The sequence below is a fragment of the Ochotona princeps genome, chromosome 2, assembly GCF_030435755.1.
Source record: "Ochotona princeps isolate mOchPri1 chromosome 2, mOchPri1.hap1, whole genome shotgun sequence".
NCBI classification, from domain to species: domain Eukaryota; kingdom Metazoa; phylum Chordata; class Mammalia; order Lagomorpha; family Ochotonidae; genus Ochotona; species Ochotona princeps.
The window spans coordinates 30277241-30304765 of NC_080833.1; the positions used below are offsets into that span (position 1 = coordinate 30277241).

Consider the following 27525-nt stretch of genomic DNA (forward strand, 5'->3'; position numbering starts at 1 on the left):
GGGAGCCAGATGGGAAGTAAAGCAGCCAGGACTTCAACAGGCACCTGTAATGGATGTTAGTGCCACAGTAAGAGGCTTAGCCTGTTCAGCCACTGAGTCAGCCCCAAGGTGGGATTTTGAAAAGCGAATGTCATGTGAAAGATTTGAGCTCTTTCTAACAGCCTTCAGGGGCCACTCCTGGGCTTCAGCTCACCACTAATACCATACACTAATGTTTCTAGAGAATTTAATGAGAGCAGTGGTAGGCGGCACCATAACTCTAACTTTTGATGTTTATATCCTTTGACCCAGTTCCTGGTGAGAATCTCTCCAGAAGGGACAATGCGGTCTTCAGAACAAAAAGCTGTGCCACTTAAAAATGATTCTTGCAGCTTCATATATGCATAAGCAAATTGAACCCTCAACTGCTAGTTTGCTGATGTCACTATATTGTTAGAATAACTGGGTGTCATGGGTAAAATATGGCAGTAATTGCTACCTCCAAAGTTCGTGGGGGACAGGCATTTAGACCAGCAGTTAAGATGCTCAGTAAGATACCTGTACCCCAAATCAGAGTAAGTGGGTTTGATCCCGGTTCCAACTCCTGGCTGCTGCTTCATACCAGTGCAGACCCTGAGGGGTGCCACTGATGGCTCAAGGAATTGGGACCCCGTCACCCTCATGGGAGGCCTGGATTGAGTTCATGGCTCTCAGTGTTGGCCTGGCACAGTCCCAGCTGGTCCAAGCATCTGTGGGAGTGGACGAACAGATGAGAGCTCTCACCCTGTGTATTTGTCTTTCACTTGGTCTCTCAAGAAAATAAAGTTCGTGTGGATTGAATGTCTGTGGGAATATCTCCTTAGCACTACGCCTGACACATAAAACATGTGTTCTACAAGGGCTCACCTCTCTCTCTTTTTTTATTTTAATATTTATTTCACTTATATGAAAGGCAGAGTCATAGAGAAGGAAGATGAGACAAAGAGAGAAATCCTCCAGCCACTGGTTCCCAAATGGCAAAAGCCAGTTATGGATCTGATTGAGTTCATGGTGAGGGGGGGACAATTGGTGATAGTAGCAAACCTGAGTGGATTCCCATATATGGTCACATACAGTCTTCCTTTTCATGGAAAATGTGTATTACGAAAAATATTGCCTAGATTTCAAAAACCTTTTGCATGAAAATTATCTTTTTTCATTTCATTTTCACTAACTTCCTGAAGTGCCTTACATATACACAAAAATGCAAAAAGGAGATGAGGGTTGCCATTGTAGTTCAGCACATTAAGCCACTGCCTGCAACACCAACTTCCCAAACACTGAGCCCCTGACTGCCTCCATGCTTGTCGCAGTACCCACAGCCCAGGAACAGAAGCAGATGCTGGGTGAGTGGCCAGGTGCTTGCGGAGAAGGGTGGCTGCCCTGGCCAGCAGCACCTATCCTTGCCTGAGCTTCCATTTGATTCCTCATGCATCATCCCACCCCCAGGAGAACGATTGTTCCCCCTCATCCAAACGACGCACTCAAACCTGGCCGGGAAGATCACGGGGATGCTGCTGGAGATCGACAACTCGGAGCTGCTGCACATGCTGGAGTCCCCCGAGTCCCTCCACTCCATGGGGAGTGGTCCTCACATCTCACAGCTCAGGAGGTCCTCGGTGTCCCTGGACATTGTGTGCTTAACAGTGGGCTGGGGTCTGCAGTGAGGCCTAAGTCATTTTGGGCTGTGAAGATGCCCAGCAGCTGCTTCCCAGGCAACACAACCATTTAACGAACTCTGATCATGACCATAGCAGCATCTATTCACCTTAGACTGAGCTTTGTGCCTCAGGGCCACAACCCCCTTGTGTGCCTCTCCCTGCAGAAAATGGACAATTATAAATGATCAAACAATCAAACAACAGCTTCCTGTTCTACAGAGTTTGGGGACACCAATCAGTTCTTCAGTTCTCTGACACCAAGTGGGTGTCCAACAATTCAATTTTAACACTGTCCAGGAGGAACACAGACCCCTGCAGTTTAAGGGTAAAATGCTTTAAGACTGTTCCCATTTCAGACACTACCTACAAATAGGTCCCTGTGCTATCCACACTTCTACCAACTAGATTGTGGAGTTTCCATAACACCTCCATCTTTTTTTTTTTTTTTAAGATTAATTTATCTTTATTGGAAACGTAGATTTACAGAGAAAAGGAGATATAGAAAGATCTTTAATCCTCTGGTTCACTCCCCAAGTGGATGCAATGGCCATAACTGATTCGATCTCAAGCCAGGAGCTTCTTCCGGGTCTCCCACATGGATGCAGGGTCCCAAGACCTTGGACCATTCTCCACTGCTTTTCCAGGCCACAAGCAAGGAACTGGATGGGAAGTGGAGCAGTCAGGACATGTACCAGTGCCCACGTGGAATCCCAGTGCATGCAAGGTAAGAATTTAGCCATTGAACCATTGTGCCAGGCTCAATCCTTCCATCCTGACAATTCACTAGAAATCACAGAGCTCAGGAAAGGAGTCCACTATGATTGAAGTTCATTATAAAGGAGACAACTCAGACCTGGCTCAAAGCAAGAGATGTGCACGGCAAGGTGGAACGGAGGGAATAGGCAATGCTTCCATGCACTTGTCAGTTATGCCACCCTCCCAGCAAACCGAGCACACCAGCCTGGGAACTCCCCGAACGCCACCTAGCGTTTTCAGATGGCATTTCCTTACCTAGGCACAACTGGTGATTAGCCAGTGGAGATTGCTTTCTCTCCTCTCCTGGGAGGTCACGGGGTGGGACTGAAAGTTCCTCCCCTCTATTCATGTAGTTGGTTTCTCTGGTAACTAGACCCCATCCTGAAGCTGCAAATCACCACTTAGCATGAACTAAGGGATGGCCAAAATAGGCTGATCATTGGGGCCAGCACATTGGTTCAACTGGCTAATTGCTCATCTCCAAGTGCCAGGATCCCATATTAGACACCAGTTTGTGTCCTGGCTGCTCCACTTCCCACTCAGCTCCCTGCTTGTGGCCTGGGAAAGCAATAGAGGATGGCCCAAAGCCTTAGAACCCTGTATCCACTTATAAGACTGGCAAGAAGCTCCTGGCTTCAGAGCAGCTCAGGTCTGACCATTGCAGCCAATTGGGTAGTGAGTCAGTAGATGGAAGATCTTTCTGTTTATCCTTCTCTATGTAAATCTGCCTTTCAAAAAATTTTTTTAAAAATAGGCTCATCATAAAGAAGAAAAAATGTTCGTATCATAAGGAAATTACAAGGTTTTTAGGAATTAGACCAAATATGTATTTGCTTTTTATTATTACACTACACTCACCTAAGAGACACCTGGTTGGATTCTTCTTGAGAGTGGTCTTGTGGGTCTGCAATAGTGAGGGTAGACAAACAGTTCTCCTGATCAGATTTCAAACCTCATTCCTAATGAGCATCATTCCTTTGTGTGGCCTGGGACTGGTGAAGTCAACTTTGTGTGCAGTCACACAGCCTGTAAGGCGCTTGGTGTCAAAGATCTTGACCCAGTGGGAGGGAGACACATCTGACTATAGTTACAGGTGGTGTTCCAATCTACCTCTGAACTTGGGGGGCCATGGACTCTTGTCCAGAGGGGTTTAGGTAAGTGACCCTTAACTAGGACCGCTGGCAAGACTAGCAGGTGTTTCCAGTTAGGAAAAAAAGAGACTGGAGTTGTGGCGTAATAGGCTAATCCTCCTCCTGTGGCACTGGCATCCCACATGGGCTCCAGGTCATATTATGGCTGCCTCACTTCCCATCCAGCTCCCTGCTTGTGGCCTGGGAAAGCAGTCAAGGAAAGCTCAAAGCCTTGGGACCCTGCACCCGTGTGGGAGACTCAGAAGAAGTCTTTGGCTCCTGGCTTCAGATTGGATCAGCTCCAGCTGTCGTGGCCACTTAGGGAGTGAGTCAGCAGATGGAAGACCTTTCTGTCTCTCCGCTCTGTAAATCTGCCTTTCAAATAAAAAAATATTTTAAGAGAAAAGAAAATAAACATGTGGTCCCATTGCTTTATTTTCTTTTCTCCTTTTCTATTTCTTTCCTCTCTCTTTCTCTCCAACATAGTGGCAGGAGGGGGTTCCAAGGAAGGAAAAGTGCCCTGCCACATTGTTTTCTGACATTTGTTAATCTGTTTGTTAATCTGTGATTGATATATGAGTGGGTTTAGTCCAAGAGTCAGTGGAGCTTTTTCCTGAAGAGCTGGATGGGAAAAATTTTATTATTTTATTCACTTTTGCAAAGATTTTAGCCTTTGCAAACCATAAGTCTCCTATAATGCTTTAAGAAATGGCTATGCTATGATGCAATGAAATTCCATGCACGGACACTAAAAACTTAGCTTCAAAAAATTTTTACGTGCCATGAAATATTGCTGTTTCAGTTTTCCAAGTAACCCAACTAATGTAAGACGTAAAAACCCTTCGAAGCCCCTGGGTTATGCAAAAATAGGCTGCCGGGGCGGTGAGGGCCACAAAGCCTATTTTAATGGAAGCTGATCGCTTGCCCACCGAGCCCAGGCTGACTTTGTCAAGCTCTGCTTCCCCAAACAGCATCAGCCCGGGGAGTGGGAGGCCCACATCCGGCCCCTGACCCAGCACCTGCTCCGGCCGCTGACCGGGCCCCTGACCCGTACCTGCTCCGGCCGCTGACCCGACCCCTGACCCGCAGCTGCTCCGGCCCCGCCCGCAGCTGCCATCCGTGTAGGGGGAGGGGGACCGCGAGAGAAGGGGCGGGCCGAACGCCGGCTTCCGGCGGAAGAGCGCGGGAGCAAGATGGCCACCACCAAGCGCGTGCTGTACGTGGGTGAGCAGGCGCGGGCACAAGGCGGAGTGTGGGCGAACCGGGAGCCCAGTGGGTCATGGGGAGGGGGCGGGACTCTCTCCATCCCGGGAGGGCGGCGAGCGGCTGTGAAGGCCGGTCTGTGCGGCTGTGGCTTAACCTCAATGTGAGCCCTTGGTGCTGGCTTCCTTTTTTGTGTGCCAAATAGGAGAATATTATGACCCGCCAATTCTTCGCGCCATTCATTTTACTAATAGTGGTTCCAGCAGTGGCTCAGTCCCTGCTCCAGCCCTTCTGCCGAAGAAAGGAGTTTCCAGTCTAGACATAAAAACATGGGAATCCTCTCAGCACGATTTCTAAGTGGTGTGGTCGGGGCTGACAGTGATGACAGGAGTCAGGGTAGCGGGGAAATAACCGTTCACTTGGCACGGTGAGGGCCACCTTTCCGCATGCGCTGACGGCGGAGCAGATGGACAGGAGGTAGCGAGATAGGCACAGGAGAGGCGAGGCTGTTCTACTGCAAAGCGGCGGCCAGACCAGAGCGGAACCCCGCGGGTGTGAAATAGTCTGACCCCTGGGTGCAACAGGTGGGCCAATTGGGGGGAACTTACCAAGTTGGGGAAGGAAAACCAGAAGTTGGAGAGTGGTCCAGAGCTGGGGCTATTAAAGAACCTAAGGAGTTTGCACTGTATCCTGTGGGAATCTGGTGATGGATTCAAACTGGCAGGTTCTCCAAGCCGTGTTAATTGGCCTTGTGGAATTGCTAGAGGCCCTGGAGTTAGGCAGTTGTTAGGTTAATTCTGGGACAAGGTGAGGTCTGAAGGACAGGTGAAGAGTGCTTCATAAGTGTGGGTGGGTGTTGAGGGGCTGTTTGCTAAGCAGATGAGAGGTGGTGTTGGTGTACTCAAAGGGCTCAGGGAAGCACCCTGACTTAGCACGCCCACCGGGCCGCAGGCACCTCTGCAGGACGGTGGCTCAGAAGCCTTGGTTTATTTGCAGGTGGACTGGCAGAGGAGGTGGACGACAAAGTCCTGCATGCTGCTTTCATTCCTTTTGGAGACATCACAGATATTCAAATTCCCCTGGATTATGAGACAGGTGGGTTCGCTTCACAATTCTCAGGTTCAGAATTCAGACCAGGAAGAAAACTCAGTCGCATTATGATTTTGTTGGTTAGCATGACAGTGTCCTTGATGCTGAAGGAGTGATCTGAGGCTGTGCGGTAAATACATTCCAGAATTCCCATCTTGAGCTAAGATGCATTTTTCAGTAAACTAGAACTAAGAGGATGTGTTTTAAGCTGCAATGAAATCCTAAGTGTTCTTCCTGCTTTCTTCCTGGCAGCTGTGCTAGTCAACAAGGCAGCTTGAAAGCCTTCATCATTACTCACCTAGGTGACCTGCAGTCCTGTTTTCTATTCTGACCTTTGCTGTCCTATTTGGAAGTGTTAAGCCCACCTATGACGCATCTGAGTGCTATAGCAAGATCTTCAGCCTCTGGGCTTGGGCAGTCTACTTGCAAAGACAATAAGGCTGTATTAGCTTTCTTAGGGACTTTGGTGATTCTTTAGTGAAGTTAGCAGTATCCCATCCCCCCCCCCGCCCCCGCAGTTAGAACAGAATTCTCCTGAGGACAATGACCGAATTTCGTATCAGGCTTTAGGAGGCATATGCTATACCCAAGTTTGTTTGGAAGGGATATTTAGCTAAATAGCTAAAGGGTTAAATGCCTTTGTTTTTCTGATTGTCTTGCATGCAGAGGTTAAAGTTTTAAGTTTAGCTGCAGTGGAAGAAAGTTCATTTTAAAGATTAAACATGTAATTCATTATTTAGTTCTGTGCACTAAAAACCACAATTTGTTATTGCTTAAACTGCCATTTGAGACTCAGAGAAGGCGATTCCTCCTTCCCAGTGACTGTGTGGAACTTCTGGTCTCCACTTTGGCAGTAACTGACAGCACCTTCTTTGTGACTGTCCATCTGCTTCCTATCCCCTCACAAGGTAGTTACCTGCTTTTGTTTTTTCCTTTTTACAGAAAAGCACCGAGGGTTTGCTTTTGTGGAGTTTGAGCTGGCAGAGGTGAGGAATTGTCAGCTACCTGTGTCTGGTCTTTGGTGCACGTTGTTGTTAATGGTGACCGGGCGTCTGCTCTCCCATTGGTCAGGTCTCTGGGTCTAAAGTGGATGCTTGTGGAGAGACCAGAGCTGCTGTGTGAAAGAAAGCTCTCACTCCAACTGTAGCCTGTGAATTACAGCTCAGTCCTTTGCCAGACTGTGTCTCTCTGGCTATGCAAAGCTCCCAGCCCTATTCAGGAGCACTCTTACCTGGTAATTATTTCTTGTAACATCAGCTATATGACTACCGAGCAAGCACGGGCACAAGGCGGAGTCTGGGCCATCCGGGCCCCCAGTGGGTCGGCAAGGGGTAGGGGGACACGTTCCATCCTGGGAGAGCAGCAAATGGCTGCCAGGAAGTACTCCTTGCTGGACACATTTGGTGCAGATGGGGAAAGTGGAAGTGATTCCCGTCTTACTGCTCCTGAGTATGTGTTCAGAGAGCTGCAAACCTTAACTTACAGATTGTATTTTGCTTTGGCAGGATGCTGCAGCAGCCATTGACAACATGGTATGGTCAGAGGCGCTTTCCAACTGAGTTGCTTTTTGGTGGTACAGAGGGTCCATAGTCATAGATTGGCTCTCCAAACCTCTAGAGTTACAGTGTGGTATAAGGAGGTTAAAAATCTGCATATGAACATATTCACTGTTCAATTGATCGTTTGTAAAGTTAATCCTTACTCAGGCATCCTTCCTCATTGAATAATAATGTAAATCCTACTCAGTCTTGTCAACCAGTCTGACCAGTTGCCCATGTCCAGGATAACTTGCAAACACAATGCAGGTTGATTGCACTGTGCAACTGCATGCTTGCAAAAGAGGCAGAATTTCTTGAAACATTAGACCAGTTAATAATTGATAAGTTCACTAAACATGAATTTATACAGATGCTTTGAATGTCCTGGAAAAGTCCTTGGTAAAAATGTGCTATTGCATAGCTTGCTATGAGGGGCACAGTTGTTAAGGGAGGGCAAATTATGAGCATGTCTCAGAAGGAAATGGGAAGCTGCCTGGTTCTCTTTTCACCTAATACTGTGAGAAGCTGGATTTTCAATCCTTTCAGAATGAGTCTGAGCTCTTTGGACGGACAATTCGGGTCAATTTGGCCAAACCAATGAGAATTAAGGAAGGCTCTTCCAGACCAGGTGAGCAGGAACATCCCACAGATTCCCTGTCCCATCCCCAGGCTTGGCCTTACTTGTGTTTATCCTTGTTTACTTGTGCTAATTGGTGCTTCCTGGTGAATAGGAATAGACGGTTCACACTGGCTAAGACCATGCAACCTTCTCACTGCCAGAGCGATTGTTTCTCCCATGAGAGAGACCGTACCTCATCTCTTAGCTTTCCCAGTTTTCTCAACATTCCATTCTGAGGTGCCTCCCCAAGGGCTGCGTCTGATAGTCTGTGCCTTGGCCAGGGCTTTGGTACTTACCCCTGCTGCCGAACTTGAGGGCTGACCTGCTCTGGGGAGCCATCCATATTCCTGGGAACTGTGCACTGTGACTCCTGTGGCCAAAAGAGCCACATAGTGGCTTCCACTTCTGTGACCAGAGCGGTTTGTTAACAGTTTGCTGAAAACTTAAAATTATTAACAATTTGTTTGATTCTTTCAGTTTGGTCGGACGATGACTGGTTGAAGAAATTTTCGGGGAAGACTCTTGAAGAGAATAAAGAGGAAGAAGGGTCAGAGCCTCCTAAAGTAGAAAGCCAGGAGGTGAGAGTGAAGGCGAGAGGCTGCCCTGTTCACGGGAGACGTGTGAGATTTTGTTTTTTCAGTTTGACAGAAATGTGCCAATATAGGTATAAAATCAGAGAGGGTAACTAATGTGCTCTTAGCACTTGGTGAAGGCAGCATTGAATGAATTGAAGGAGGAAGCTTTGGCCGCCTAGTCCTGGTTGTGTCCTGTGTTGTGAGCTGCTCAGCTCTGCATGGTCCAGATTTATGACTGCTATTGACAATAAGGACACCTCAGCTGCTCCTCTTTCCCCATCCTGACTGAAGACTGGGCCGCCTCCCCTGCTTGCTTCCATGTGGCCAGTGTGTGGCTACACAGGGCATGATGCAGAGGCCAGAGGGTCCGACGCATGAGTGGGTCTGCTTAACTGAACCAGGGCTGGAAGATGTTAAGAGCCAGAAGAGTGCCACGCTGTGACCTTAGGACAGGAACACAAGATGATGAGACTGTATGCCCAGGGATGGGGTTGAGGGAGATGGTGCCGGGTCTGTGGTCACTGCATATGTAGCTGAGTGCCGTGATCACAGCTCCTTGCCTCCTGCAGCTCTGTCAGCACCAAGATCCTACCTGTCAGCCCTGTGCTCCAACCTGCTCACTGGCAGTGTGTTCTGAGTGTGTTTTTTGCAGGAGATTATGTATACTTCTGTGTGGGAAGGCAGGCAGTTCCCTCTAACACTTGCTTCTATACCTAGGGAGAGCCCCCTGCGAAAAAGGCCCGGTCAAACCCTCAGGTATACATGGACATCAAGATTGGAAATAAGCCAGCCGGCCGCATCCAGATGCTCCTGCGTTCAGATGTCGTGCCCATGACAGCTGGTGAGCAGGACTCTGTCCAGACCAGCAGGAAGCTCTTGGCTGACTAGTGAGACTTTGGGGGTTTGCATTACTTCGGCTCTTCTACTCTTTACAATCTTTTCTGACTTGAGTCAATTTGAAGCATCTCAGCTCAATTCTTGAGTTGTAGGATGAGTCAGAGCAGGAATTTCTGTCTTAGTTGTGTATTACTTTTCCTGTATTTTTAGAGACCAACATTTTTTTATCTGCTGACTCAACCTCCATAAACCTATTACAGCCAGGGTTTGAGGCTAAACTGAGTTCAGGAATCTGGAACTCCATCTTGGTGTCCCATGTGGAAGGTAGTGGATCAACAAGTATTTAGGCCACGCCATGCTGCTTTCACAGACACATCAGCCAACAGCTGGCTTGAGGACAGACTAGCTGAGCCTCAGAGTGGTGCTCTGATACGGGATGCCAGATCATAGCAACAGCTTAACTTGCTGTGCCACAGTGCCAGCTCTGCTGAGTTTCTTAAATTGCTTCTAATTTTTTAAACATTGACTTACTATTTTTAATTTTTATTTATTTAATTGATTGTAAAGCCAGAGACACAGGTTTCTCAGTCTCACCAAATGCCTGCAACAGCTGGGACTGGGCCAGGCCAAAGCCGGGAGGCAGGAGCTCAGTCCAGGTTACCTATGTAGGAGGAGAAAGCCACGTCCTGCCCTCTGTCGTGGGGTGCAGTGGCAGGAAGCCGGAATGGGGAGCAGAACAGGACTCAGACCCCTCTGAAACAGTCCTTTGATTTTTTTTATCTGAACATAGAAAGTTAATTTCACAAAGCTGATTTTGAAAAAGTAAGTCGTCCCCTGGTGTTGTGTTCTTCCCTGCCACCGTTTGCTGCTCCCTGCAAGCAGTTCATTTGACTTTTAGCCATTTCCTATAGTTTTTACTTTCTGTAATTGTACATTTATATTGCTGCTTCCAACTTTTTTCATTTTAAGCTTTGTCTTTTGACTTCCTACTTGAAAAGAAAGAATTAGTAGCTTCTGAAAACACTTCCCTGTGTAGATTCTGTAACTGGAAAGCTGCCTTAATGGCTAATGACATAGGCATTTTTTAATATGTTTCTTGGGCATTTGTATATCTTTTATGGAGAAATCCTATTTAACTCTTTGTCCCATTTATTAACCAAGTTAAAATTTTTTTGTTAAGTTTTGAGTATTGCATATTCTGTATATTAAACATGATACCATGACAAACCGCAGGAGACAACTGTACGAGCATTAAACCATGTGTCGTTTTTCAACTTTAGCACTTTTTTCTTCCTCACCCCAGAGAACTTCCGTTGCCTGTGCACCCATGAGAAGGGCTTTGGCTTCAAGGGGAGCAGCTTCCACCGTATCATCCCCCAGTTCATGTGCCAAGGTGGTGATTTCACAAACCACAATGGCACCGGGGGCAAGTCCATCTACGGGAAGAAGTTTGATGATGAAAACTTCATCCTCAAACACACAGGACCAGGTAGGAGCCTCTCAATGTAGTGACGCATCAGCCTGGGCCAGGGCAGGATGGCTGTGCAGGCTGGACGCACGAACTGTGGTGGTGGACAGGTAGTCTAGGGGAGACGAGCCCAGCCCTACTGCAGTGGGCCGGCTTGCTCACGTCCTGTGCTGTCCATCCGCCTACTGTGTTTGCATGCCCTGTTAGCCTTGCTTCGTTCTGTGGTCTGCTGTTGTGAGCTCTCCCTCTGTCCTCAATGTTGCTGTCTCTCTCACCCCACCCCTGACAGACTTACTCTGGTAAACTCTCAGTGGATGGTCCCCCAGCAGCTAGAGGAGGGAAAAAGGCAGCAGCAACACAGAATTGTACTGAATAATCTCACTTGAAATTTATGTCTGCAATTTTTGGGGGAAATGCTTGGCAGTCGACTCAATTTCCCAAGTTGATGCTATGTCCCAATCAGAGGTGTTGATGCTTTCTTCTCTCCTGTCTGTCTGCATGGGCACGCTGACTTCCCTCTCGTTTCAGAAGAACTGTCCACGCATGACAGGCTCCCCTGCCTCAGCCCTACTGAAGACCTGGCCTTCTGCAGGAGTTCATTTCTGCCTCTTTTGTAATCCTCCTCCGCTGCTGTGCCACAGGGTTCAGTATCTCTGTGACCAGAGGCATTCTTGGGCCTTCTCCCCTTCTAGTCTACCTTTTAGCAAAACATCCTGGAAAAGTGGCTTACGCATACTGCCTTTCTAAGCCCTTCCACCCAGACTTCAGGCCCACCTCTCATTGAAGCCCTCTTACCAAAGATGACATCGGGCTAGTGATGTGACACAGTAGGTTAAGCTACCAGTTGGGACACGGGAATCCCTTATCCTAGTGCAGTTTGAAGTCCTGGGTACTTTACTTTTGATCCAGCTTCCTACTAATGCACCTGGCAGGGCAGCTGAAGGTGACCTAAGTATGTGGGCCCTTGGCACCCACATGGGAAACCCGAGTTCCGGCTCCCAGCTTCAGCCTGGCCCAGATCCGGCTGTTAGAGCAGCCATCTGGGGAGGGAGCCAGTGAATGGAAGATGAGTGTTTCTCTCCCCCTATTCCTTTCTACCCTGGTCAAATTAATTAGCACTGAGCTCCTTGATGTCCCACTTCTGGCAGGGCTTGGCCCTCGTCTAGTTGGCTGCATTTCCTTTCTTTGTCGTCTCTTCCTTTTCCTCACCCTTAGAAGCTGAGCGGGCTCAGGGCATGGTCTTCTGTTCCCCACAGAGCCCTGTTTCTTGTGCTCTCTTTTCCTAACTGATGGTTTGTGGCACTCCTCTTCACTGTGCACAAGCAGTATGTCCAGCCTACCCATGTCATTTTTTAAAGTTAATAGCAAATGTTTTATTTTTCTGGAGTATGCTCTAAAAGCATTCTGACATATGTGTTTGACACTATAACTTTTACCATAGAGGTTTTTAATTAATTAATTCAAGTTTTTAGCAAGTACAATATATCCCATTATTTTAACTCAGTAACACCCTGTAACTAGTTGAAAAGAATACATCACAGGAAAGGGCATTGTAATGTGTGTGTTAGGTACAGCCATGCCCAGAGACACAATGAGTATTCAAATATGTGCACAATACAGTTAGCAGTGTAGACATGGTGTCAACCAGCAGCTTGCGTACGATAAGCAGTATTGTTGGTGGTGATTGGGAGAACGGGTAGATGAAGTTGATTAGAATCCAAGTTAAAAAAACAGTATTCTGCTGATTTGCATCATAGTAGCATTCCTGGGAAAGTCCATATAAAACAAAGCAAAAAACCTCCAGAATATTGGACTTGTGTATATAGGAGAAGTAGGTCTTATTTACAGATCGTTTTAAACGTTTTCCTTTAATACTCAACATCATATCAGCATCTTTTTTTAAAAGAAGTATTTTATTTATTGTAAGGTCAGCATTACAAAGAGAGATATCTTCCATCCAGTAATTCACTTTCTAGATGGCCACAGTGGCCAAGGCTGGGCCACGTGGAAGCCAGGCACCATCTTGACCTCTGATGAAAATGTGAGCATCCCAAGCAATGTCTTAACCATTTTCCTTAATGCCCACACCTCACAGAATTGCTGACAGTCAGAAATGCATTCAGGTTTCCAAAGGGCTCTTTTTAGAAAAAAAAAAAAAAAGATTTATTTTTATTACAAAGTCAGATTACAGAGAGGAGAGACAGAGAGGAAGATCTTCCATCTGGTGATTCACTCCCCAAGTGACCGCAATGGTCGGTCCTGTGCCGATCTGAAGCCAGGAACCTGGAGCCTCTTCTGGGTCTCCCATGTGGGTGCAGGGTCCCAAAGCTTTGGGCCATCCTCGACTGCTTTCCCAGGCCACAAGCAGGGAGCTGGATGGGAAGTGGGGCTGCCGGGATTAGAACTGGCACCCATATGGGATCCAGGTGCATTCAAGGCGAGGACTTTAGCTGCTAGGCCACGCCGCCGGGCCCCCAAAGGGCTCTTAAGGGCAGAACAAACCCCATGGAGACCCACTTGTCCTAGACATTCTGTTTTCATAGAACACGCCTAGTAATTGTTAAACGAATAAATGAAATAAGCCAGTATAAAGTGATTGAAACACCCTGCCCATCCTGCTTTACCATCACCTGAGTGGAGTACAAGGTGGCCATATCCACGTGCTCTGTGCATCCCAGAGTCCCAGTCTATGTGACTGTGGTTGCCAACAGGCTGCACCTGCATTTTTTGGGGTGCAGGTGTTGACGAACTCCCACTTTTCTCCCAGGCCTCCTCTCCATGGCTAACTCTGGCCCTAACACCAATGGCTCCCAGTTCTTCCTGACGTGTGACAAGACAGACTGGCTGGATGGCAAGCACGTGGTGTTTGGGGAGGTTACCGAAGGCCTGGATGTGTTGCGACAGATTGAGGTGAGTGGCAGGGACCGGGCCCCTTCTGGAAGGGTTGGGCTGAGGCGGCTTCTCATAGCAGTTCTGTCCTCAGGTACAAGGTTCTAGGCTGGGGGTGGACAGTGGGGCTGGGGTGCCCAAGCCAGCCTTCATTCCCCACCTGCATGGCTCTGACTTCTCTCCTGCTCTTCCCACCAAGGCCCAGGGCAGCAAGGATGGGAAGCCCAAACAGAAGGTGATCATCGCGGACTGTGGCGAGTTGGCGTGAGCCAGCACCCTCCTTCCCTCCTCTTTGCCCTTGCCCTGCATGCCCAGGAAGCAGTCACAGCCTCAGGGACCCGCATGGAAGCAGCGCTCATGGCCTGAGTCCTTCCTCAAGGCCAGCCTGGAGTAGCTCCTGCAGACAAAGCCTGGACATTACTGGGTTCTTTCCCAGTGTGGCTGCAGCCAGGAGCAGCCAGTGTGGGAGAAGCCAGTGCAGGTGCCCCTGCCCATGGGACCCCCCTCAGGGCTTTTTCTCTGCCAGAATAAACCCTTGTCCTCAGACTGCTACCTTTGGCCAGGTCCAAGGTTGTCAGAGATTATATCTGTGGCTAACTGCCCCCTGCTCCAGAAAGGCTGAGAAGTACTCAGGGTCCAGTGTCCTTCCAGTGGATTCTATTTCCCTTCAAGTCAGCCACGTCTTTTTAATACCAGGTGAACTGTCAAGACCGGGAGATCATACAGGGTGGGGTGCCGCCTGTCTTCCGCAGCCTCTGCTCCGGACCCCATGCTGTTGGCCTCGTAGCAGGTGTACTCACCAGTGATCACACATTTATTTTGTGTATTGCCATTATGCAGATTTTTTTTAATGCTACAGCCAAAGTGCCGTCTCTGTGCCAGGAGCCGCACTTGCTTATCGGGAGATAGGAAGTCAACAAACTATCTGGACTTAAGCTGACCCACTGCCTGTTTTTGTGAATAAAGTTTTATCGGAACACATCCCCAGCTGTTTGTTTACACACTGTTGACTTCCTCACTTCAATGCAGAGTGAATAGTTGGTGATAGACACTGTATGGTATGTGGACTGTGTGTGGGGAGGTGCTCTGGAGAACCAGTGGGATGTGTATATATTTACAGAGGGGGAAAGATTGCTATGAAGAGATTGGCTCCTGCAGTCATAGAACTTGGCAAGTCAAATCTGTAGGGCAGGATCCAGGCTGGAGACTCGGGGACAGGCTGATGCAAGTTTAGGTCTGGATGCAGAATGTCTCTTTTCTGTCCCTCAAGGCTTTCAGCTGGTTGAGTGAGAGCCATTCACTTGGAGGGTAACCTATTTTATTCACTCTACTGACATAAATACCAGGGTACTTCAAAAATTATCTGGAAAAGCTACAAAATCTTTCATATTTCCAACTTGCAGAAATACTCTCATTTTTATCCATTGAAAAAAATCTCCACAGACGTTTCTGGACTGGTGCTTGACTAGAAGGTGGGCACCACGACCCGGCCACGTTGATTTAGGAGATGCACCATCACCTTCCCAAAGCCTGAAGTGGGGACTTACCAGCAGGGCCTTCCCAGGGAGCATGCACTAACCTCTGGCCAAACACGTGGTCCCTTTCCTGCTGGGCTCCTGGTCTGCATCCCCTACCTGTGGCGCTGCCAAGAACCTGCATGGGGCTGATTCCTCTACCTCTCCAGACACTGGCCCACTGGGCAGCTTTTGAGATTCCCTCATGTGCTGAAGGCTCCCTGCAGGGACTGAGCCCTGGAGCTCTCGGTCAGCTTACTGAGACCATTCCGATTCTACTGGGCTGAGCCAGGAGGCAGGAGAGGCCTAACCTCTTCTGGGAGGTGGTGACATGCTGACCCTATGCTGGCCCCTCTGTGTGTAAGTCGGACTCACCTAGAGCTTTGCAGCAGTCAACTGGATTTCTTTTTTTTTTTTTCAACTGGATTTCTATCTCCTTATCTTGGGATGCACAAGCTGGCCGAGAGGCCAGTCACAGGCATTTGTCAACCTGGGCATGACAGTACTGACTTTAGGGCTTACTTCGGAACCAAGAGAGGAGCTTAGTGCGGCCAACCCTCTCTGAGAGCCTGGTGTGGTGGAGGCCAGTGGGCAGGCCTGCAGCCTCGGCGAGTCTGTAGCCATTGGATACCAGCCCCTGTTCCTGTGCTCTGCCTTTCTCATAGAGTCCACACCAAAGCCCTGGCTGGGTAAACCAAGGCCTAGGTGATAGGAGGCCATCCAGGATGGTGTGACAGCACTATGCCCATGCTGACGTCGTGGGACTGGACCTCCATTATGCCTATGAGGAGGGGACAGCTGGGGTCCATGCCCTGAGGGGAGACATAGTCATGGTCCCCATGACTGTCTTGGGTCTCTGTGAGGAGACACCAGAAACAGTCCTACCCTTTGAGGCAGGAGGGGAGACAGACCCCAAGGCCTGGGAAAAAGCATGCCCAATAGGATGTTTCAGCTGCTTGTGGCACAAACCTGACAGCCAGAGAGAACCCAAGCTTGTCCGGGGAGTGGATTAAGGGCATGAAGGGACCCTTTCTGCACCCTGAAGAGCCAGGCTGCTTTTCTTGGGACTCCTTGACTCCTGTTCCCAAGCTCCAGGACAGAAGCAGTCTTCTGCACGTAATGCACACATCCACTCACTAAGACATTCAGTACCAGTGGAGTGTCTTTACAAAGGCCTAGGCCAGAGCTGGAGGCAACTCCTCTGCCCATCTCATGCCTGCCCTTGAAGTGCAGGCACCTGGCACAGCAAGCCAAAGAAGGAACTTGAGAGTCTGGTGACAACAGGAAACTCGAGAGCCATGTTTCAAAAAAAAAAAAAAACTTTATGAACAGGGAATCTTTCACTATATAAGAAAGGAGGAAAAGCACATCACAGATTTACAGAATACAGCATGATCCCAAATTTGTAGAACTTTCTGGAGTGTCCTTAACATTTGCATGTTGATCTTAAGGAAAAAGTCCTAGACATGAAGTCACCAAAGTTCTTATCTGAGCCATGAAACTATGGTGATTTTATAGTTTGTGGTTTGGAGGAAAAAATGGGAAAATTTTTAAGGTCTAAGGCCTTCCCCTAGTAGATCACCCTGTAAGTAGGAGAGTGCCCCATTCAAGCTGCTGCAGAGGCTCTGGGTGGTGTTGGAAGTGGGGTCCTAGTGTCTCAGACAACGTGAGCAAGGTTTCAGAACCTGGACTCTGGCTATGCTGCCTTTCCTGTTAGGAATTTCTCCAGAGCATCTTCCTTCCATGTCTTAGATATGCTAACCCGATGCCACAGCCTCTGGGACAGGATGGCAGTGCAAGCCCCTGCTGCTGGGCATATGGGAGCCTGTTATTGTCTGTATCTTCCCTTCCTGTTAGCTCACAGATTGCTCACCAGGGTCAGTGGATTGGATCTGACCACTCCCATGGAACCTTCTTTTTAGTCTGACACAACCAGATAATCAGGCCATTCCTTGAGCAAGGAAAAGAGAAATGGCGGTACCCATGCTGCCAGCCTGGGCCATCCACCACAGAGCCATGCTGGGCTCAGCAAACAACTAACTCATGGGAGGAAATGTGTGGCTTTTGTGTCCAGTCACTGCTCCAGGTCTCTTTCTGTTTGATTTCACTTGCTAACTATCTGGATGGCAGAAATCGCCTGAAGTCTGAAGGCCTGGTTAGGTAGGTGAGACCTTACTGCTTTTCAGTTGTTCTGCATGAAAAAAGAAGATTGCAAGTCCTATTAGTTCCTGCCATGCATGGCTTGATGGGCCAGAAGAATGGACTCCATGCCTACAAACCTCTGGGAAATTTGACAGGTGCTCCTAGTGTACCGTAACCATGCCAGCTCTTCAGCTGGGCACTAGACACCAGGTGAAGTGAAAACTTCATTGTCAAGGTGATGGATTCACTGAAAGTTTACAGTTGCTTGAAAGGCTTCTGGGTGAGCACCAGCTCCTATAAGAGACAGCCACCTGGTCCCAAAAGGGCTCAGTGTGAGAAAAGGCTTGGCTGACAGATCTAAGGGCCCTTTGGAGATCAAATGAGGCGATTCCCTCAGCTTCCAGGTGGAAAGTGGAGCCCCAGGTGAGGACACTCCTCCATGAGTCACATGTCCTTTCCTCCATGCGAGGCCTGGGAGCCCTACGCTGCCAGGGAACTCACGAGCTGCAAGCACGCTGGACCTGCCATCTGTGTGCATGGCAGGCTAAGGGGTGGTGGGGTTGAGCAGGGTTTCCTCTCCCTCAGCACCTGCACAGAGAAGCCTTCGCAGGTGCAGGATAGCTGCCCCACAGCATGGCCCCAGCCCCCGACCCCTTCCCTACAGCCCATCCTCAGGGATATGCAGCATGAACCAAAGACGCATCCTACCTCAGCTGGGTGTGCCTGTGGTCAGGGTGGACCCAGAATCTACTTTAATGATAGGGTCCAGACAGTTGGACTCTGTCTGTCCCAGCAGGTAAATTATAGGCTTTGCGAGTCAGAAATCAAATAAACACCACAACTCCCAGCGCTCCTGCAGGGAGCACAGCGGTTTCCGGAACAGTGGAAGCTGAGACGAGGCTCCCCACCCAGCTCGGCCTAATTACCGCCTGTCCGGGGACAGGGGCCTTCCCTTTGACTCACAGGTCTGAGAAAGAGGACAGGGCTCGTCTACACACAGGGACCAGCCTTGTTTTTGACAACTTGGTACCCACGGCAGGTGCTGACAAGCCCCTGGCCCTGTGCCAGGCCTGCCCAGAGGCTGCATCACTAGTGGCAGAGGACAGCACATAGTTTGCACTTCCTGGGGGCCAATCAGTTGGCAGTGGATGCTGAAGTCCTGTGCTGACATGGGCAAATGTAGTTCAGATTTGGAAGGAGTGTCAGGATGGATTATTGCTGTCTGCCTACAGAAGGGAATGGAGATCGGGGTATTCTGCAGCATACCATCATGGCGGGCCACCCATGCCACTATGCTCAATGAAATGGGACCTTTCCCTTGTGGGCCCAGGCACAGAGACTTCAGTCAGTTGGAAGCCAGGATGTGTGTTTCTCCAAAGCAAAATGTCCATATTCAGCATGTTCTGCCCTGTGGCAGCCAGCAGCTGACCCAAGGCAGGAAGCCCTGGGTAGTACGGACCCTTGGCTTTTGAATTAACCCATCTTGTCCACTGAGCTTTCTCCTGAGCGAGCCCCACCTGTCCATCTGTGGCCAGTGCTTTGGATTCAGATACATGAAGACACAGCCCTGAGGGCAGTCCCTGATTCAGCTTTCTTCTCGAGAAAACTCCCAGGTGCAAAAACTCCCAGAGGGCAACCCAAGGACAGCCCAAACCCCATCTCCACCAAAGCCCATGCAGTCAGTCCCAGGCTCCAAGTAATTCCCAAATCATCCCGCATCTGCCTGCAGTCTGGGCAGTACTGGATATAACTAGGTCAGCAGGCAGGGGTTACTTGCCAGCCATAAAGAGACAACAGTCCACACCTAGGGGGCGTAGGGGGCTGGAGTAGGACACCACTAGATGAGACTGCCAGGCCTGGTGGCAGGATGACCTCAGCACCTTCAAGCAGAAGAAGGGGAAAATGAAGGCCCCCAGGGGTCTAAACCCTGGCAGGAAGAAGGGAGAAGCAGGAACAGGAGGCTTGAGGACCCTCCCCACCAACTATGTCTGGCTGGGTCTGAGACTGTCCTTGCCTGGGTAGAGGCCATAAGTCCCCTGGGGGCCTGGCTCGGATGGAGAGAGATTGGGGAGCACTGGCTGCAGTGGGTGGCAGCCAGGTTCAATGGCAGCCGCAGGCCTTGACCACCATGTTGCGGTGCTTCCGTAGGATGACGTTGTTGCTGCTGTCGTAGTAGAGCACGGAGGTGGCGCTCAGCTTGGTGGGTGCGCAGCACGCCTTGGGGACTGCATCTGGCTTCATCAGGTGCACCTGGCCAGAGTGGGTGCAGGTGGCGGCATCAGTGACCTGCAACTCCCACCTGCTCCCCACCCTGATCTGTCTCCGCATGGCTCTCAACCTCCCATGTTAGTTTCCTGTGACCAGGGCAGGTGCTACTATGCAGATCTGCTCTCTGCCCACTCAGGGCCCAGACCAGGCACTTGGCACAACTATCCAGGCCAACAGGCCAGGTCCCACAGGTCCTGGGCTCTTATAGCCTCCTGCCTACCCCCAACCCAGCGCTGTTCATTTGTGTCCCCAGACGAGGACAACCGTATGGTCAGTCCCCTGCACACTGTGCACCTGGGACCCTAGAGGGCAGTGGTCATGTGGTCTGCTACCTGGCAGATCATGGAACCACAGCAGGTCTGGCATGAGGCTGTGGCTGAGCCTTAGTGTCCCAGGGACAGAGGCCTGGGAGAGGCTCACGCCTGGAGCCTCATCACTGGAAGCTGCCCCAACACTGGGGCAAGCTACATGCCATGTCAGAGTATCTGGGTGCCATCCTCAGCTCTCGTTCCTGACTCAGCTGTCTGCTCAGACAGACCCTGGGAAGCTGCAATGAGCGCTCAAGTGATTGGTTTCTTGCCACTCACGGGAGACCCACATGGAGTTCCCACCTGCTGACTTCAGTCTAGCCTAGGCCTAGATGTTGCAGGTGTTTGGAGAATAACCAGTAGATGGGGAATCCCTCTCTCTGTCTCTCTTTCTTTGTCTCTCGTCTCTGCAGATTAAAAATATAGAATTAGGGGCTGATGCTGTAGTGTAGTAAGCTAGTCTTTCACCTGCGACATTAACATCCCATATGGGTACCAGTTCTAGCTCCAGCTCCTCCACTTCTAATTAAATTCCCTGCTTGTGGCCTGGGAAGGTAGCAGAGGATGGCTCAAGTCCTTGGGCCTGTGTACCCACATGGGAGACCCAGAGGAAGCTCTAGGCTCCCGGGTTCAGATTGGCTCAGATCCATCTATCCATTGTGGCTATTTGGGGAATGAACCAGTGGATGGGAAGATCTCTCTCTCTCTCTCTCTCTCTCTCTCTCTCTCTCTCTCTCTCTCCTTTTGTCTGTGTAACTCTGTCTTTCAAATAAAAACAAAGCAAAATAAATAAAATTAAATCTTTTTAACAATCCACATTGTAGCTCAGAAGGTTAAGCCACCGTCTGCAAAGCCAGCATGCCATTTGAGCTGTCAGTCCCAGCTTCTATTCTTCCTATCCAGCTCCCTGCTAACCATCTGGGAAAGCAGAACAAAACCCAAGTGCTTAGTTCCCACAATCCATGTGGGAGACACAAACAAAATTCCTGGCTCCTGGCTTTGAACCGGTCCAGACCTGGCTAGTGAGCCATTTAGGGAGAATAAAGCAGTTGTCACTCCCCCAGCTGGACACACTGATCTGGCCTGCTCCGCCCTCCCAGGATGCTGCAGTACTGACCAGGGACTGTAGGATGGCGTGGTTGGTGGCGTTCATGCAGGAGTCCAGTGGGAAGACACACTCACCCTCACAGTAATAGGCTGAGTAGCCCTGGGGGGCGATGACCCAGTCCTGGGGGGAGAGGCAACGGGGGAGGTGAGCCCAGCCCAGCCCCCTCCCTGAGCCCCAGCCCTCCCCCCACCACTGCCCTCTATCCTCCTGGAGACCCTGCAGGAGGGCTGGGCCCCAGCTCTGTCCCCATCACCCTCCATCCTCACTCTGCCTCCCCAGCCTGCCCCCACCAGGCCATCTGGGGCTGCACTCCCAGTGGATCCGCAGGGCGCAGATCAGCATCCAGACACCTGACAGCTTCCTCGGCCCAGGCTTGGATCAGCTTCAGTCACAGTTAAAGAAATTCACCGTGAAAGTACCACAGTATCACTTTACAAAGTATAGACTCCCAGAAGAAAAACATCAAATCAATGCCCTTCCCCCTGGAGAGCCACGGGACCCCTAGGCGGGGACAGTTGCTGAGGGAAGAGGAGCAGAGTCACTAATTACCAGCCAGCCAAGGTCCCGGAAGCTGACGTAGAGCTCATGCCGGCGGCAAACCTGCCGGCCACTGGAGCCATGGACAGCATCTGTGGGGACAGATGGTCAAGGTCATCTCAGAGGTTCCAGGGGATGTTGCCCTCATGGGCACATTTGACAATGAACAATGAACTAACCATCGGCTCTCATAAAGCCATCCCTGGGGCCCCAGTGTTGCTGCGACCCAGCTCAGAACCTTCCATCACCCAACTGCTGCCAAGGATTCCATCTCAACCCCGACTCCCTGGCCTCTGATGCCCCAGGGCAGCCCAGCAAGACCCTTGGCCATCCTGTGGCTCCTCTTCTCCTGTCCCCCTCACCTAGCATGCCCACTCCATAGGTGCCAGGGGTTCAAGTCAAGGCCAACCCAGAGGCCAGCTCCTGGTGCAGGGAGGGTATGGGGGTGGGTCCTGGCCTGACCCCCAAGGACTGACCTTGGCATAGGGCATCCGGGCCAGTACAGAGGGTCTCAGGGCCAGGGGGCCACAGTTGCCCAGGGAAGAGGTGACTGAATCTGACAGAGGCTCCCCGGGGAGAAGATGAGGGGACAGTAGGTAACAGGGACAGCCAGGACAGAGCTCAGAGGCGGAAGGCAGTAGCCGCCATCAGTGTGCATCTGGGCACAGGACAGGGTAGGGAAAGGAGGCAGGAGAGGAACAAAGGCTTGAAGCATGCAAAGAGCCTGGGGGGGTGGCCGCCCCAGTCTCACCCACCCCACTCCCCAGAAGCCCGCCTGCCTTGGGCTCGCCAGCCTCACCAAAGATCCCTGGCAGCTTGTGGGTGTGCGGTAGCTCGTTGGTTCTTTTTGGCTGCCTCCTCTTCAGGGGCCTCAGGGCCCGAGGGGCACGCCCAGGACTCGGGCTGGCCCTGAAGAACGTGACCATGAAGGGCTGGCGGGAACGTGGGGCCCGCTGCCCCAGCAGCCCGGCCAGGCCAGGATCCACGCTGAGCCCTGAGACAGAGAGCAGAGAGGGTCGCTCATGGGCGCCAGCCTTGCTGCAGTTGCATCTAGAGGCTAAGGGCCAAGTACCATCCCCTGCCCAGCCTCGGTTTCCTCATCTGCAGCCCTGAGTCCCATGTGGAGTGCAGCTCCCCACGGGTGGGCACAAGGCAGTGGAGGAGGGTGGCTGGAGGCTTGAGAACCACAAATGACACTGGCCCAGGGTGGTGATGCTGGCATCTGTGGGGTTCACAGATCTCATTACGCTCCCCTGGGTTCCCCTGGTCCCGTCTCTCCCACAGTCTGCTTCTCATCTTCACAGAGAGTTGCGTAGTCACGAGTACAGTCCACTATCTCTGCCTAGGTCGAGGGACACCAGCACGGGGTCCTGCCGCCCCAACATGCCTGCTTCTTGGCAGCCCCCACTCGTGGCAGCATCTGCCATGCCTTGGGGACCTGTATGCCCAGCAAAGGCCCAAGCTCAGCTCTGATGCCCCCCAGGGTCTGCAGACAAAAGGCCGAGCCCTGTGAGGCAGGGGCAAGGGAATACAGTCCCTCCACCAAGGTTCCACTGCCCTGGTCTCATCCCACAGCCCAAGTTCACAGTCACTGGGCCCAGCTGGTAGTCAGATAAAGAATGGCTGCAAGCAGAGGTGAGACTTGGACCTCAGTCCTGGGAAGACGAGAACCCAGAGAAGCAGGGTTTCCCCACTCACTTTGAGCCCAGGATGCTGCTGATAAACTGGGAGATTAGCCTGGCACATGAGGAGGCCTCCAGTAGAACCACCCTCCGACCCTGACTGGGTGCCAATGCCCGTTTTCTCCTTTGCTGTGGGAGCAGTTGCAGAACCCAGGGAAGCCATAAGAGAAGCTCCAACCCAAAACTCCCTGCCGGTCCCACACGCTGCCCTCCATTCTCCTGGGCTGTTCCATTGGCCCCACGGCCCCACGTGCTGCCCTTCATTCTCCCGGGCGGGTCCCACAAGCTCGCTCTGAAGCTTAGGCAGAGGTCAGCACAGCAAAGCTGTTCGTCTTTGACCACGAGCGTTTTCCCGGCTGTCTGATCTGCAGCATCAGCAGCCCTGTGAGCGAGTCCCTATGACAGGTGCACCTTCACGTCCTGAGGCATTCACTCCTGCTAGGTCACAACCCAACAGAGCTCCTCGTGCTGTGCCTGTGTGCAAACTGCTTACACTGCACACCAGAAGTGTGACTTTCGCATCACATTATAGCTTAAGGAGACTGTCTGGAACCAATGCCATGGTACAAGGGGTTAAACCACCATGTATAGTGCCCATATGGGTTTCGGTTGCTCGATTTCCAATCCAGCTCTCTGCTAATGTACCTGGGAAAGTGGCAGCAGATATACTAAGTGCTTGGTCACATGAACCCATGTGGGAGAATCAGATAAAGTTCCTGGCTCCTGGTCAGTTGACATGAGCACCTGCTTCATCTCTGTGCTATCAGCATGATGGTGCACACACATGCACACACACGAGCACAAGTGTAAACATGGAAAGTTATTCCACTGACAAAGCTAATGTCATCCTCCCTTATCCACCACAGGTCATGAACATCATCTGCCCCACCTGCTGTCCCACTCATGGTCAGTCTTTAAACACCATGACTCAGACCAAGTCCACTGACCACTTGAATGTGGCCTTTGACCTATGACATCACCTGCCACAGTCACGCACTGGACTGTGAGAGGCCCCACTCAGGGCTGTGGGCAAGAGCTGTCCAGACAGGGCGTTGTGCCGTGCAGGAGCTGACTTTGCGACAGAGCAGCCACTGGGAGAGCAGGGATCAGCCAGGTCAAGGCTATGGAGAAGTTATAGAGCCATGAGAAGGCAGAGGAACAGGCAAGGGAAAGAGTGGGGCGGCAGAGAGTTGAGTGCCTGAAGCAACCCCACAGCCTGGCTCACCCAGGGGATGGCTGCTGCTGTACTGCCTTGGGAAGGTCCCGTCCTCCAGGTGTCTCCTATCCTTGTTTGGCTTTCCATGGCTGTCTCCCTCCAAGGGCCTCCTGGGTGCAGAGTGCTCACATTTAACCCACTGGACAACAAACTGATGCTGAGCTCACAGAGCCAGCCTAGCCTGGAGGCTGGCGCCCTTTAGGGAGCACTGCAAGTCCAGGGGAGCTTGACAGAATCGTCAGATCCACTATTCTGTGGGGCCAGGCAGCTGTGTCTGGCAGAGCAGGAGGGACCTGTCAGGGCCGTGTCTCTGCTCTCCTGGCAGTCCCCTCTCCTCCTCTGTGCCGTGAAACCCCAGCCTGAGCCTCACTATGGACTCCTGACCTCCAGGCTCAAGAAGGTACTGTCCACTCAGGGACGCTCCAGTCCTCCTGGTCAGGGTCCCTGGTCAGCTGCCCCACCCCCCGGCTGTCCCTTCATGGAGCGCTGTCTTTCCCCACCATCCCTCCCTTCCAGGATCTGCCTGAGGGGTCTCCTGCCCGGCCAACTGGATCACAGCTGCACACTCTGACATTCACACATACACACATACCTCATACACACTTCATATGTCCACACATATATTCACAAATCCTGCCAAGTTTTCATAATTATCCACTTCTCACATTCACATATTCATGCGCACATTCAAATTTATACCACTCTGACTCACATTCACACATTCCTACACACTTGTTCACACGGATTGCACACACATCATCTCCCCATATATACACCTACCTGACACACTCAAATGTACACATGCAATCACACACACATTCATATACACACATTCAACTACACCCCCCAAACACACACACACACACACACACACACACATGGTTTTTCAGTTGCGAGAAAACCCTTAGGTGCTTCCCAGTGGAAGGAAAGGCCCACAGACCGTCTGGGTTTAGGGCAGATTCCCCATTGGCCCATTTGCTGGGTCTATGGAGCTAGTCCTGCCAGGCCAGCAGCCTCAGCTATGCCCAAAAGAACTCTGGAGCCCCTGTCAGAAGGAGATGGCCCTGACACTCAGTCCCTGCTCCCTGTCAGGGCTGCCTTGGGACACCAAGACCAGCGATGTGGCAGGGACTGGAAGCCCACAGGGAAACAAAATCCAGAGTGCCCTGCAGCAAGCCGGGCAAGCTCCACCTCCAGCTTACCCTCCAGTTCCTGGTGCTCGCACAGCAGGTTCTTACCCAGGTTCGGGCGCACGATGCACCAGATCTACCTGGTGGCCAGGAGCAGGCTCAGGCCGAAGTCATCCACGCCCAAGTTGCTGCTAATCACTCGCAGGTCCCTGACGCATGTTCGCAGCAGCGCCTCAACAAGTTTCTCCAAGATCCTGCAGAGCCCGAAGCCCCTGACCAGGACCGAACCCCCTTGGAGATGTAACTCACCATCTTCATGGGGTCCATGAAGAAGCAGGCACAAGACCAGGGTCTGGCAGCCAAGCAGCCCCCAACCAGCATGGGCCCCGAGTGCCAGGCACTACGTGACTCCAGGAGCCTCTGTCGTACCATGGTTTGCCAGGCTGCAGGCACACCCTGCCGCCACTGGTTCCTGCCACTGCATCAGACCAGGGAGGGTACATGGCAGCTGCCCCAGGCTCTGCTTGGTGCTGGGCAGTGGGTACTGAACCTAGAACAGTCCTGGCCCAGACAGGAAGGGAGCTGCTCCCACGATCCATCCTGGCCTGGGTTGGGGGCTCTACCAGACAGCTCTGTCCTGCAGAACTGAATGCACATAGCCTACACAGGACAGAACTGCAAAGACAGAGCTATTCTGCGACCACCCAGGTTTATCACACAGACTTGGGACACCGAGAAGGGACGACCATTGCTCACAGGCACTCCCTAGGTGCCAGGCTCCTGCCCTTGTTTGGTCCTATTGGCAGCTGGGGGCACGAGTGCTTGCCCCACTGCACCCAGGAGAAGCTCCAGGTCACCCCATCATGCCAGTGGCATTCATGGTTCCACAGAGCAATGCGAAAGGCCACTGCTCCTGTACAGGCTGGCCTGACCCCATCCTCCACATCCAGCCCTCAGACTTGCCCAGGATTTTGCCAGCGTTGGGAACACAGGCCATCTCTGACTTGAGAAGCCCCTGCCTGGACCCCCAGTACGTCCCAGCCACACCTTCCCCAGCAAGGCTCAGGAAGGAGCTGTCCCCACTGCCTGGCTCCCTCCAGCTTCTGCTCAGACTCTGTCCCCAGCCCCCACCCCCTCGCTTTAACTGCAGTGTGCCCTACTCCTCTGCTCGCTACTCTGTCCCTGACTTCAGCTCTCATAGCTGCGCATGAGCCACCCACTGGCTTCCAGAAACTCTTTCCTCTTTTGGGCCAGGGTCACCTTGCTCTCCAGGTCTCTGCCCCCACCTGGAAGCTCACTCCTCGTCCTTTGGCTGCCCTCTCCTTGCCACCCCTGGGCCTGGCAATCACATAAGGACCAGGGAAGAGTTCAGCACCACCCCAGCCAAGAGACTGACTGCCTGCCTCATCCCAGCCTTCTTCTCCTTTTCCTCCACTCAGACTGCAAACAACCCTGACTAAGAGCCCTGTCCGGGGTTCATGCAGGCCTCTTCTGTGACTTCCCCACCACCTTATCATGAGCATCGTGACACCCCCACCTAGATGTGGCAGCCCTCATCCCGCCCCTTCCTCCTGCTCCATGGCTGCTGGCATCTGACCTCGCTCCTGCCCATCTCGCTCTGCGCTTCCTACTCAGGGCAGGTGATTCTGAATTTCCAGCACCTCTCCAGCAAAGTCTTAGTGTCACTATGTCCAGGTTTCCAGCAATGTTAGATCACTTGGGCAGTTCCCACACACTCTGACCTAAGGTCCCTGGGGAAAAGTCAGCATTTCACATTCCTGGGGCACATTTGTCATAGCTCAGGAGCTTACGTAGCCTTCTCTAAATGCCACAAGGT

The 27525-nt window shown here is 51.5% G+C and overlaps 2 protein-coding genes across 4 annotated transcripts in view; one reads left to right on the plus strand and one right to left on the minus strand.

Annotated features, from left to right (window-relative positions):
* Nucleotides 1-4711: 4711 nt before the first annotated feature.
* The window catches only part of PPIE (peptidylprolyl isomerase E), a 174378-nt gene continuing 151564 nt past the window's right edge, over nucleotides 4712-27525 (plus strand). The window contains exons 1-10 of one of the 3 annotated variants that reach the window (XR_009247454.1): nucleotides 4712-4789; nucleotides 5765-5863; nucleotides 6800-6843; nucleotides 7363-7389; nucleotides 7942-8023; nucleotides 8492-8592; nucleotides 9307-9430; nucleotides 10730-10915; nucleotides 13662-13804; nucleotides 13983-14353. Coding sequence is in view for 2 of the 3 variants with exons in the window: in XM_004591544.3 (XP_004591601.1) it covers nucleotides 4759-4789; nucleotides 5765-5863; nucleotides 6800-6843; nucleotides 7363-7389; nucleotides 7942-8023; nucleotides 8492-8592; nucleotides 9307-9430; nucleotides 10730-10915; nucleotides 13662-13804; nucleotides 13983-14051 (906 nt within the window). In the remaining variant the exon portion in view is untranslated. Of the gene's footprint in view, nucleotides 4790-5764; nucleotides 5864-6799; nucleotides 6844-7362; nucleotides 7390-7941; nucleotides 8024-8491; nucleotides 8593-9306; nucleotides 9431-10729; nucleotides 10916-13661; nucleotides 13805-13982; nucleotides 14765-27525 lie in introns of those variants that run through there. The other 2 variants (XM_004591544.3, XM_058679577.1) reach the window with 2 other exon arrangements.
* Nucleotides 18444-27525, minus strand: part of LOC101534077 (bone morphogenetic protein 8B) — a 28182-nt gene continuing 19100 nt past the window's right edge. The window contains exons 4-7 of the mRNA XM_058679463.1: nucleotides 22460-22654; nucleotides 21673-21752; nucleotides 21133-21243; nucleotides 18444-19689 (exon numbers count right to left, since the gene is read on the minus strand). Of these exons, the coding sequence (XP_058535446.1) occupies nucleotides 19540-19689; nucleotides 21133-21243; nucleotides 21673-21752; nucleotides 22460-22654 (536 nt within the window). The 3' untranslated portion in view covers nucleotides 18444-19539. The remainder of the gene's footprint in view (nucleotides 19690-21132; nucleotides 21244-21672; nucleotides 21753-22459; nucleotides 22655-27525) is intronic.